At 43.5% G+C, this 12,785-nt stretch overlaps 1 protein-coding gene across 1 annotated transcript in view; it reads left to right on the forward strand.

Annotated features, from left to right (window-relative positions):
• RORA (RAR related orphan receptor A) overlaps positions 1-12,785 on the forward strand; it is a 67,810-nt gene that overhangs the window by 41,086 nt on the left and 13,939 nt on the right. The window contains exons 3-4 of the mRNA XM_024735169.1: positions 6,523-6,664; positions 10,625-11,020. Of these exons, the coding sequence (XP_024590937.1) occupies positions 6,652-6,664; positions 10,625-11,020 (409 nt within the window). The 5' untranslated portion in view covers positions 6,523-6,651. The remainder of the gene's footprint in view (positions 1-6,522; positions 6,665-10,624; positions 11,021-12,785) is intronic.

Below are 12,785 nucleotides of genomic sequence, written 5' to 3' on the forward strand. Positions count from 1 at the left end.
GAAATCATCACTGTGTGACATCGGTTTTGTTAGCCCAGCACTGCAGGAGAGATGCTTACGTGGGAGGACACTGCACTTAAAATTAGGGCACTGGAGTTTGAGTCCCAGCACTAACACGTAGCCATGGGAGAGCCTTGGACAAGTCACTTACCATTCTGAGCTTCATTTTTGCTGTCTGCAAAATCAGAAAACTAGACCTTAACAAGGGAAGGCAGCCGAGTCTTCGGAAAGCTTTGTTAAAATGTTTGCCATACAAAATGACATTTCTTCTTTATTGACCTATAAAAATGGTGCTTTCGGGGCTTCCCTGGTGGCGCAGTGGTTGGGAGTCCGCCTGCCGATGCAGGGGACGCGGGTTCGTGCCCCGGTCCGGGAAGATCCCACATGCCGCGGAGCGGCTGGGCCCGTGAGCCATGGCCGCTGAGCCTGCATGTCTGGAGCCTGTGCTCCGCAACAGGAGAGGCCACAGCAGTGAGAGGCCCACGTACCGCAAAAAAAAAAAAAAAAAAAATGGTGCTTTCACATTGTTCAAACTAGTTTGTATGCCTGCGACTATACTCCCAAAGGTTGTAGTTCAATAGATCTCATGTGTATTTTCTAAAAGCTCCATGGGTGATTCTCATACACCATCAGGTTGAGAACTACTGAATCTGATAATCTCTCTACTTCATTTCATCTCTAAAGGCCTATTTGTATTGTTCTAATGTATTGCAACAACTGCATGTGAGTATGCTGCCACTAGGTGGTGGTAGTGTGCCGCAGTCACACCGAGTGCTGTATCTTACCCTGCAATTCATCATGGTGGCCCTCTCTGCTCAAGCCCACCATGTTTATAATGGCACATCTCCGTGTATCTTGACATCCATAAAAAGTGAACTTTTAAGAAAGCCAAAGAAGTCATTCATTAGCTCAGCTTTTAGAAATAAAACTCCAAAATTGTGTACTTAATATCTTTCCCAGCTGACTCACAGCTTCAGCACTTTCTTCTTTATGTATACCTCCTCAGTTCCACCCCAGAACTCCAAGTGCTGCCTTGTGCTGTCATTGCTCTCTGTGTGGCCTCAAGCTTCCCAGCCCCTAGAACTGGTGTCTCAGCTTACTCATTTCTCAGTGTGACCCTCTCCAGGATTGCTCCCCAGTCAGTCAAGATCCTGCTTCTGCATTTATGATCATACTTCTCCCTTGAGGAAGGAAGGTACCTACCACACTTTCTCCCTTTCTTCCTCTTCTTTCTTGCTCTTCTAATCCTTCTCCTCTTAGGTGTTCATCAGCTTTAAATACTTTATCAGTTTAACTGCCCAAATCCTCTGAGAAACCCCAAGGAATACTGAAATGAAAAGTTTTTTTGTTTGTTTGTTTTTAAGGGAAAAAAGGGAGCAGGAAAGGAAGACCAACCTCATTCTGTCTGAAATGCAAAGTTTAGTGTATCTGAGTCACCCAGGCTTACCCTCTTTCTCCCTTCACAGCTCTCACCTTATAACCCCACCTGACCCCTCCCACTTGGTATTTGATAGCTAGCCTTGTGGGCATGAATGACTCTGTCGACTTAATCCAAAAGAAAGGTCTCTTCTCTGGTTCTTAGCACTGCCATTCTCTGAACTTTCCACAGTCATTTGCTCAAATGACTCAGTGAGAAATAAATGGTGTTGTAACGAGTAAGGTGAAGCATCCATGAACAAGAAACTGTATTTAATATCCTGTGATAAACCATAATGGAAAAGAATATTTAAATAAAGAATATATATATATGTAAAACTGAATCACTTTGCTGTACAGCAGAAATTAACACAACATCGTGAATCAACTGTACATCAATAAAAAACAAACAAAAAACAAAGCTGAGGCATCCGAAGAAGTGTAGTCCTTTTCCAAACGTTGGTTCCAGCCTCAGTGCTGTCGCTCCAAGAGCATGTGGAAAACCTCGTGGATTTGCCTTGCAACTGATGGCATTTCTCAAACATCTTTAATGATAGTGATTGTGTGTCCTTGAAGTCAGTTTGTTGTTGTTATGTTTGTTTTCTAAACAAGCCAGAGTAAAAGTAACTTGAATAAATGGGGACATAATCCTCCCAGTCAGAAATGAGGGAAAAATCACGAAATCGTGAGACTGGTTTCCTCATGTGAATAACCCACATCAGGAGGTGGCAGTAGAAGAGGAATCTGTAAAATGCCTGGGCATTGGCGCCGTGGCCAGCCAAAGGGGCTAACCTGAAGGCAAACGCTAATTTCAGAGCAGATCAGTCTCGCTCTTTTGTCATGCATACCTTGTGTCTTGACACTGCCTCCTTTCAGGATTGCCTTCTATGAGAACCCCCAAGTGGGAATCCTTCTGACACCCAAAGGAAGCAGAAAAATAACAAAAGGGATAAACGTGTGAGTTCTGGAATTAAACCACCTAAATTCAGATCCTGGCTTTACCCCCATGCAGGGGATGAGCTCCTGCCTCTCTCTCTAAGCCTCAGGTTCTTTGACCTAAAAACCAGGAAAACGATAGCAACTGCCTCGTGTTGCTCTTGTCAAGATTACGTGATGAAATCCATGTAAAGCACAAGGTGCCTAGCAAATAATAAGCTCTGTTTTAACGATTCCTGGGATTGGTTTTAATCGAGTAGGTGAGACATATAGACAAAAAATGACTGCTGTGAAGAGGGAAGTTTGTCAGATTAACAGACTTAGAGAGTGAATTTGTGGTTACCAAGGGGGAAGGGTTGGGGGGGGATAGATTGGGAGTTTGGGATTGACATGTACGCACTGCTATATTTAAAATGGATAACCAACAAGGACCTACTGTATAGCACAGGAAACTCTGCTCAATATTATGTAACAACTTAAATGGGAAAAGAATTGGAAAAAGAATAGATACATGCATATGTATAACTGAATCACTTTGCTGTACACCTGAAACTAATACAACATTGTTAATCAACTATACTCCACTATAAAATAAAAATTTTTTAAAAGAGAAGTTGGTTATCACATAGGTCCCTTGAAACAGGAGGCACAGCATGCCACACAGAGGACCACAGTGGAAAGCACCAGGGTCAGTCAGGAGGCAGATGGAATGAGGAGGAAACATCGGAGGAGGTGGCTGGATGTTAGGGCTCTGGATCGGTTGGTCTGCATGTAAAAGGTGTGCCCCCAGGCAAGTTGTTTGCTATTTCTAGGAATTAGGTAGTCCTGGGAAGCATAATCTCTCCTGGGTCATTTGCTCCTGAGTTATCAAGACCTCAAGATGTCAAAGCATTAAAAATACAGAATAAAAAGATATGATTAATATAGACACTCATTAAGATCTCTCTTATCATCATCATCATTATCATTATCGTTATGCCCTCCCAGAATTCTCTTGTAGCAGAACAAACTAGTGGTTGTATATAGCGTCTGTGCTAACATCCTGGAATTTCATTAGTGGTGGTTTGATGTTAACTTGAGTTTAGTATGTGAAAACTAAAGAGTAGCCTTTTTTTTCCCTTTGATAATGATCCAAGCATTATTCAAGAGCTGTGTCTAGGGGCTTCCCTGGTGGCGCAGTGGTTGAGAGTCCGCCTGCCGATGCAGGGGACACGGGTTCGTGCCCCGGTCCGGGAAGATCCCACGTGCCGCGGAGCGGCTGGGCCCGTGAGCCATGGCCGCTGAGCCTGCGCGTCCGGAGCCTGTGCTCTGCAATGGGAGAGGCCACAACAGTGAGAGGCCCGCGTATCGCAAAAAAAAAAAAAAAAAAAAAAAAAAAGAGCTGTGTCTAGTCCTGGATTTCAGATTTTTTAAGAAAGTGGAGAAACTGGAAAGGATCCTAAGAAGAAATACTAAAGGTACAAAAGAACCTAGAAAGAAAGGTGACAGATGCTGTGATTCGGTCTGCAGACAAGATACTGGGAGATAACTTGACAGCCTGCAAGTACTGGTTCCATTTAAAGAAAAAAGAGAGATTGTGTAGACATTCTTCATATTCGACGATTATAGAACGAAATGGAGCAGGCTCATTCAGCCTCAGTTAAAGGAGAAGAAAAATTCAGCGTCAGCTAAAGGAAAAGCAAATAATTCCTGATCCTAGGCACCTGCAGTGACAGCAAACATGGAGGGTCTGAAGGTGGTGGAGTCTCTAGAAGGTAATAAACACCTTTCAGCCTTGACAGAGATTATGAGTCTCCGACTCAACTGAATACCTAGACAGGTGACCTCTTGGTATCTCTTTCTAAGGATTATCTGCCTCTGTTACCATTTATATTTTCTTGAATTCTCTCCACTAAGCCCCAAAGAAAGCTTTACTTCTCACTTTCTTGTCAACAGAGGAAAAAAAAAAAAAAACCCACAGCTTTTTAGATATTTTGAGAAGAGAGAGATTGCCTCACAGAAGAGGCCAGACTTGATATCAGGGAGGTTTGAAGTACAATAGACATTCTGAGACCCTGGGCCCCCAGCCTTGCCCATGTTGGTCAGTGAGCAGCCTGGCAGAGAGGTGGTAAGAGGTCAGTGCCTGTCCCTCCCATCCTAAGTTGGTTTCCAAAAGGAAAGAACTGGGAACTGAGGTCATATCCATCATAACCGTGACTTAATCCACCAAGTCCCCAGCCATCACAGAAGAAAGCAGATGTACTGAATAGTTCTTCCTGAGTAGCTCACATACCTTTCTACCCACGTACTATAGAAATCAGAAAGCACAGATGAACAGAAAGAAAATTAAGATCACTCATGCCCCCACCAACCAGTGCCAGCTGTTCTTTTCACTCGAGGGCATAATTTTCCAAAGTTTCTTCCACGTTAAATATATGGATTTTCCCTACAAAATTGGATTATGTTGTGTTTAGTTCTTTAGCTGTTTTTTTTTTATTCAGAAGTATATTTTTAATAACCTTTTTATGTCAATAATTGTATTTCTAAAACACCGTTTTTAAAGGTTGTTGAATGTATAGATATCCAGTATGACTCTTAACAATTCACTACTGTTGGACATTTAGCGTCTTTCTAATTTTTTTTTTCCCTTACCGATAGTGCTGTGATGAACATCCATGTAGGTAAATCTCTGTACCATTCTTAACATTCCTTTAAAATATATTCCTTAAAGGGTAATTACTGGTTCGATGGATAGGCATGTTTTTAAGGAGTTTGATAGAACTGCCAAGTTGGCCTCTAGAAAAATCTTCTGGTGAGAGAGTGCTCTTATCAGTTTGCCCAGCACTCTGTCACTCTGTTAGTTCTTCAGGATTTTACCTTACCTTCTCCACTAGTGTCCGCTTGGTTGGGATCATCTGTCTTTGCCATTAAAGATTTGAAGGTGACTCTACTCTTGTGTACCTTCCATGGCTCTGCTTCATAGAAATGACTCTGGTTACCTTCTTTTTTTTTTTTCAGAGTACATCCCTAGTTTGGAAAACCACTGAGAGATAAGTAAACAATCAAAAGATAACCAGAAACAAACCCCCCATATGTTTGGAAATTAAGAACTGTGCTTGTATAGATAAACAACAATATCCTACTGTATAGAAGAGGGAACTAATAATACAACATTGTAAATCAACTATACTTCAACTTTTAAAAATGTGCTTCTCAAGAACATATGGATTAAAGAAGAAAGCTGTTGAAAACTAGAGCATATTTCAGGTTGAATAATCATGAAAATACTACATAGCAGAACTTGTGGGTTGCTACCAAAACGTAACTAAAAGGAACCCTTGCAGCTTTAAGAAAAGAAACAGCAGTGAAACTTAATGAGCTACTAAGAATCCAGCTCAAGAAATCAGCAAAAATGAATGGATCAATGAGTGAATGAATTAGTGAAATCCTTGAGGTCAGTACTCCTTACGCATCTTAGTACAGCTCCTTATTTCCAAAACAGTGCTTAGTAAGTGGAACTTGATGAACATCAGATTGGATTTGTTCAATCTTCAAGGCCATGATTCTAAACACAGGGTATTTCCAAACTGTCAAGGGCAGAGTATTCCCAGTCTGATTGATCTGCCAAGATAATCCTTCCAAGTGTCACTTAACTTCTTGGGGCAGTAGATTCTGACTTGAGGAATGGAAGACGCCTAAAAGATGGTGGATTTACGTGGTCTGGTTGAGATGAGCACAGTGTACCAGGATCGCAGCCACCTGGGTTATGGTGAGGCTGCATCTTCTTATCTCTGGACACCCCAGAAGAGTGTTTTGTGTGTATTCTACTAAAAATGTTTTGGAGATAAAGGTTAAAGATAAGTGCCTTGGTACCGTTTCATTAAGCACACAGCCTTTGATCATCAGAGACCAAGAAGAGGGCCCAATCCTGTGCCTTCTACATAGGCAGCTGTCTGCTGCAGTTAAAGAAAGCTTTGCATGTGTAAGGGACACAGGATTGGGCTCTGGGGATCAATTTTACTCGAGGAAAAAGAAGTGACTTTAATTTCATTAATGGTCTCCAGGATGACTGTGCTACCAGTTTAATTCTCCATTAAATGTGCATGCTGCGTGGCGCTCCGTTTCTTGCCTTTAGTATCATTCAGCTCCAGCTGACACTAACCTGTTTTCTATTTCATAACTGAATCACAGGGCTTTTTCAGGAGAAGTCAGCAAAGCAATGCCACCTACTCCTGTCCTCGTCAGAAGAACTGTTTGATTGATCGAACCAGTAGGAACCGCTGCCAACACTGTCGATTACAGAAATGCCTTGCCGTGGGGATGTCTCGAGATGGTGAGCACCCGGATCTGCCAGAATATGTCCCCTCTGTCCCTCGACCCCCTCCACCCCTCCCTCCTCTGGCGGCTTTGTGGGTGTCACAGCAGTTACTTCTCCTCCATAAACCATTCCAGTCAGTTCACTGGCTGATGGGGGGCTGGGGGCGGGGGTGGCATGGAGGAGAATTGTCTGTGTGGTCAGAACACCTTCAGATTTTTGACGTTTAAAACAGGGGTCCCTTGGGCTTCCCTGGTGGCGCAGTGGTTGAGAGTCCGCCTGCCGATGCAGGGGACACGGGTTCGTGCCCCGGTCCGGGAAGATCCCACATGCCGCGGAGCGGCTGGGCCCGTGAGCCATGGCCGCTGAGCCTGCGCGTCAGGAGCCTGTGCTCCGCAGCGGGAGAGGCCGCAACAGTGAGAGGCCCGTGTACCGCAAAAAAAAAAAAAAACAGGGGTCCCCAACCCCCAGACCATGGACCATTACCAGTTAGGAACTGGGCCGCACAGCAGGAGGTGAGCGGCAGGCCAGCAAGCGAGTGAAGCTTCATCTGCCGCTCCCTCATCGCTCGCATTCCCGCCTGATCTCCCCTCTCCCCCGTCCGTGGAAAAATGTTCTTCTATGAAACCAGTCCCTGGTGCCAGAAAGGTTAGGGACTACTGGTTTAAAACATTACATGTGGATGAATTGATGGAAGGTAAGTGTTAACCTGAGGGTCTTAAAAAGGATACCTTCTAGAAGCATTTTTCCCCACAGAAAACACAAGCCAGAGCTAATTGTTACATGTCTTACACTAGTAAGGTTATTGGCAGTTGGGATGAATTAGCTTTTATGCTAACTGGATGCAAAGTCAAACGTTTGTACATACAGTATGTGTGAAAATAATGCAAAGCATGCCCAAGTGACAAATGTTCTTTTCATTAAGCGAAGCTATTTTAAGAACTAGAGACCATCTACCATTTATTTGCAAAACAGTTCAGGATCTTCCTGGAAAACTGTCTTAAGTGCACGGAATAATCAACACCAGATTTCAAGACTATTCTTATATAAGGAAATTGGGCAGTTAGTGTAGTGGATACATTTTAAGGACTTTTCCAAATATACTGGCTGGCTGGTTCTCTTGAGAGATCTCTTTGAAGGAAACATCTCTTCCAGTGGAGTTTCAGCCTGTGGAAAAATAACTTCAGACTGCTGGGCAGGCATTCTTTTTTTTTTTTTTGTGGTGCGTGGGCCTCTCACTGCTGTGGTCTCTCCCGTTGTGGAGCACAGCCTCTGGACGCGCAGGCTCAGCGGCCATGGCTCATGGGCCCAGCCGCTCCGCGGCACGTGGGATCTTCCCAGACCGGGGCACGAACCCGTGTCCCCTGCATCGGCAGGCAGACTCCCAACCACTGCGCCACCAGGGAAGCCCTGGGCAGGCATTCTGAAGGTCTCCTTTCTGCATAATCAGATGTTCTTGGGGCCTGTGGACCCACGCAGGCACAAGTTGTACACAGGGTGACCTCTTAGAATTTGTAGGACCAAAGTGAAGTTTTGGGGATTGGAAGATGCAAATCACAGAACTTACACAGTATTCTCAGAAATCCTGTGATACGCAGCTCTGCAGATTTCATCTTCCAGTGGCACTAAACTCACGAAATTAGGTATATCTCTTATGAATCTGTAAGTTAAAAATCACAAGTTGTGTGTGTATTTTCTCAAGACCCAATCCAGGGACTTCCCTGGCAGTCCTGTGGTTAGGGCTCTGGGCTTCCACTGCAGGGGGCGTGGGTTCGATCCCTGGTCAGGGAACAAAGATCCCACAAGACGCACAGCACAGCCAAAAACAAAAAAAAGCCTGATCCATTCATTTCACTTATGGGTTGGTATGATTACTGTTGTTAATATTAAGAAAACAGTTAAAACACAATTCAGAGTCATAGCAGAACAAGTTTCCCCTATGGGTATTAATCCCCTTGGGGGTTCCAGAGTATTCTTTTCAAAAAAAATTAAGTACCTTCAGTATGCCTTGTGGAGATTTCTCGTATAAGTGACAGCACACTTTGTTGTGGACTTGGAGTGAGTCTGGGGACTTATACAATTATAGGCCTGAAATTCAGAGCCTACATCAGCCTGACTGCTATCTAACCAGCCCCACCCAAGTTTGTCACCTGAGTTGTGGAAACTGGAAATTGACCAGAATCCAGCTCACTTGTTTCCCCTGTACAAAATGAAAGCACATCCTCCTTGGCAGGAAAAAGATCCACCAGCTGGCCTGGACAGTGGGCCCTGATTCCCAACTTCACTTCCATCTATCCTGCCTCCTGCCCCAAGAGTCATAGCATTATGTTGATGGGCAGATGGGTGAATTCATCCACCTGGTCAGGTATCAATTTAACCATAATCAATTAGGAGGTTTTAATCCGTCCAGCAGCGGCTTTATCTACACATACAGAGTCAGGCTGAGAAATAAATGGGTTAGTGGGGGGTTCAGACCAGGAAATCATAGGATTTTTTTTCTCAATTATCTGGGTGTTTTAGGAGAAATCATTTGGGATTCTAAATGAACTGGAAAATTACTCCAGTCACTGTTCCACTTTAAATATGGGAACACATCTCACGGAGAAGGGCTGCACACACAATTTCTCCCAATGGGGATCTTCCACAGAGTCTGCCCTTTCCAAAATTCTGATATTCTTTTTACTTGAGGCTAAATGAGTACAGCAGAAAGTGTCCTTTAAAGATGGATCCAAGGCATGGAAGCAACCTAAGTGTCCATCGACAAATGAATGGATGTAGAAGATGTGGCACATATATGCAATGGAATATTACTCAGCCATTAAAAGAAACGAAATTGTTATTTGTAGTGAGGTGGATGGACCTAGAGTCTGTCATACAGAGTGAAGTAAGTCAGAAAGAGAAAAACAAATACCGTATGCTAACACATATATATGGAATCTTAAAAAAAAAAAAAAAAAAAAAGGTTCTGAAGAACCTAGGGGCAGGACAGGAATAAAGACACAGACATAGAGAATGGACTTGAGGACACGGGAAGGGGGAAGGGTAAACTGGGACGAAGTGAGAGAGTGGCATGGACAAATATATACACCACCAAATGTAAAATAGCTAGCTAGTGGGAAGCAGCTGCATAGCAGAGGGAGATCAGCTCGGTGCTTTGTGACCACCTAGAGGGGTGGGATAGGGATGGTGGGAGGGAGATGCAAGAGGGAGGAGACATGGGGATATATGTATACATATAGCCGATTTACTTTGTGATACAGCAGAAACTAACACACCATTGTAAAGCAATTATACTCCAATAAAGATGTTAAAAGAATAATAGTAATTTTAAAAAGACAGGTCCAAGGGTCTCACAGGGACCTCAAGACCCAGGAGCAAGAGAGGGCATAGACTCAAGAGATGTAATTCATGGAATTGCAAATGCTTCGTCCAGTCTGTTGAGCTTTCTCAAGGAAGCCCCAGATTTGGCCGTTTGATCAGGAAGAAACTCATGTGAGCATACGGATTAGTGAAATGAGTGCAAGTTGAGGTTTGACTGCTTGTGCCCCAATAACACCTCCGTGAGTCTGTGCGTCCCTGTGCTCTGGTCTGAACACTGGGAAAAGAAACATCTAGACCATCTACCTTGGGTAGAGAGGGAACAAGCCCATTAAGTCGCATTTCAGTAGCTCCTACTGAGCCTGGGATTGTGTGACAGCACAAAAACGTAGGTGGTCATTGCTCTGGGTCTCTTGTACCAGCCCTGGGTCTGTTTCTGAAACGCAGCTGCTCTGGGATGTTTCTTTGCTGTTTGGGATGTGGAACAAGCCTGTGTGAGGTGGGACCATTTATTTTCACCTCAGGATCACGTCCTTACTTTGTGGTTGTGTGGTTTTTGATGGAATTGTCTGCAACTTCAAAGGAACTCCTAAAGCATGTTGGAGAGGATCATGGAGAAAAGCGTGTTGTATATGGTGTGTCTTGGCTTTTTTCTTCCAGCTGTAAAATTTGGCCGCATGTCGAAAAAGCAACGAGACAGCTTGTACGCAGAAGTACAGAAACACCGGATGCAGCAGCAGCAGCGAGACCACCAACAGCAGCCTGGAGAGGCCGAGCCGCTGACTCCCACCTACAGCATCTCGGCCAACGGGCTTACGGAGCTTCACGACGACCTCAGCAGCTACATTGACGGGCACACCCCCGAGGGCAGCAAGGCAGACTCTGCCGTCAGCAGCTTCTACCTGGACATACAGCCTTCCCCGGACCAGTCAGGTCTTGATATCAACGGAATCAAACCAGAACCAATATGTGACTACACACCAGCATCAGGCTTCTTTCCCTACTGCTCTTTCACCAATGGAGAGACGTCCCCAACTGTGTCCATGGCAGAACTAGGTAATGGCTTCCGTGTTTCCATTGGGATGGACTACTTGTGCCGTTTGAAGGAAATGGGATTTGTCTGACTTTCCTTTAATGAGTTATGTTATTAAAATGATGCATCTAGAAGGGCGAGTCACCTTTACCATTTGGACCACTTCATAATTCCAACCTGCCCCCTTGGTTTTGACTGTCCACTGTTTCCCATCATATATCCAAGAAACTCAGTGACCGCTCAGCATCAGAGCTGAGACAATATGAACTTAAAGCAGTCTTTAAATTCCACAGAAAACTGTAAGTTCAGGGAATGGCCCCATTAACTCCACTGATTTAGTTATGTTCTAAGTATTGCTTTATACCAAAAGTTATAAAAATAGCAACCCACAGACTTAACCTGGCACATAGACATGGGTTTTTGACCAGTGCAGAGCTTTACAATTTTTGAATTGGTTGCTAAAATTTTAAACCTGGACAATTCCACCTGAAAGTTTAGATTTTCAGTTTCTTGTGGAAGGAAAAAAAAAACATGATCTAGTTACACTGGACCAGCATTTGGGAATGGCAACAACCGACTGGTACCACTTAGGGCCTAACGCCTTGAAATGGGCCCATCCCACTCTCGGCATTTATATCCCTGCCCAGTCCCCGTATGCATCTAAGTTTTGCAACTCTGACACATTCTATAATCGTTAAAGGGAAATTGGCTTCTTTATTTGCCAAAATGTTTTGGTGATGGATATTAATGCAAAACTGATGTATGTCATAGAAGACTCACCATGCCAAAAAAAACCCCACAAAAACCTGTCATTTCCTTATTCCTGTGACATTGGTGCTTCTTGGGAGATGTGACCTAGAAATGTTAACACAGACAATGGAAAACTTTTCATTTCAAGGAAGTTGTGTTATAACATCCTCTGTTATATTTAATCGATTTTTAAGTACAGCACTATTATTAGAGAAACTTTGATAAGGACCTTTACTGTTTGAGAATTTGATCTACTCCTCCCCATGGTTCCTCACACAAGGTTATAATCCTTTGGGATATTTCAATTAGTTGCTATGAAGATGACTAAGTTAAGACGAAGAGAGAAGGAAGACTTCACATGGAAAGGAACCAGCAGGTTCTGACTTGAGCACAGACGTCCTTAGTTCACAGAAATAACAGTTGTGTTCTTTAGACGGTTTCTCCACCTCTGTACCCCATAAAACATTTTTAAAGTGAAATTTATATTTCCAGTAAAATCTTTCTCCAAATAGAACAAATTGAATGTTCTTTACGGTTTTTACACAAGCACCTCTTTATGGGTCTAAATTTAAATCCTCAGGAGCAGGGACATTTCAAGCCTGGTCTTTAACCACTGAACAGCATTAAAGGTGTATCACAGCTCTTTTGATTAACAGAGAAACCTCTGAACTAGAAGCCAAGCTGAGCCAGAGCTAGGCTTGATTTTTTTTTTTTTTTTTTTTCTTAACCGGAACTAGAACAAAAACCTTCCGTTTTTGTCGTGAGATCTTGGTTGACTGAGCCTTAAGCAGAGCCGTAATGAAAGTAAAATTTTCAGAAATGAATAAGGATTTGATTGAAAACTGACATGATACAGTGAAAAATGACCTAGCTCGCTTTAGGTTTGCTTCTACTTTATCATAAATACTAGTGAATCTATGCCATTTGCTTGTCGAATGTTCAACCCAGAAATAAACTCACACCGCTTGGCCTAAGTGTGTCCCTTGAACATGGCACTTGGGCTAAATGTGCACTAATACCTGAGTGGAGCCAGAAGTG

Source organism: Neophocaena asiaeorientalis, unplaced genomic scaffold (assembly GCF_003031525.2).
Source record: "Neophocaena asiaeorientalis asiaeorientalis breed wild unplaced genomic scaffold, Neophocaena_asiaeorientalis_V1.1 scaffold264, whole genome shotgun sequence".
NCBI lineage: Eukaryota > Metazoa > Chordata > Mammalia > Artiodactyla > Phocoenidae > Neophocaena > Neophocaena asiaeorientalis.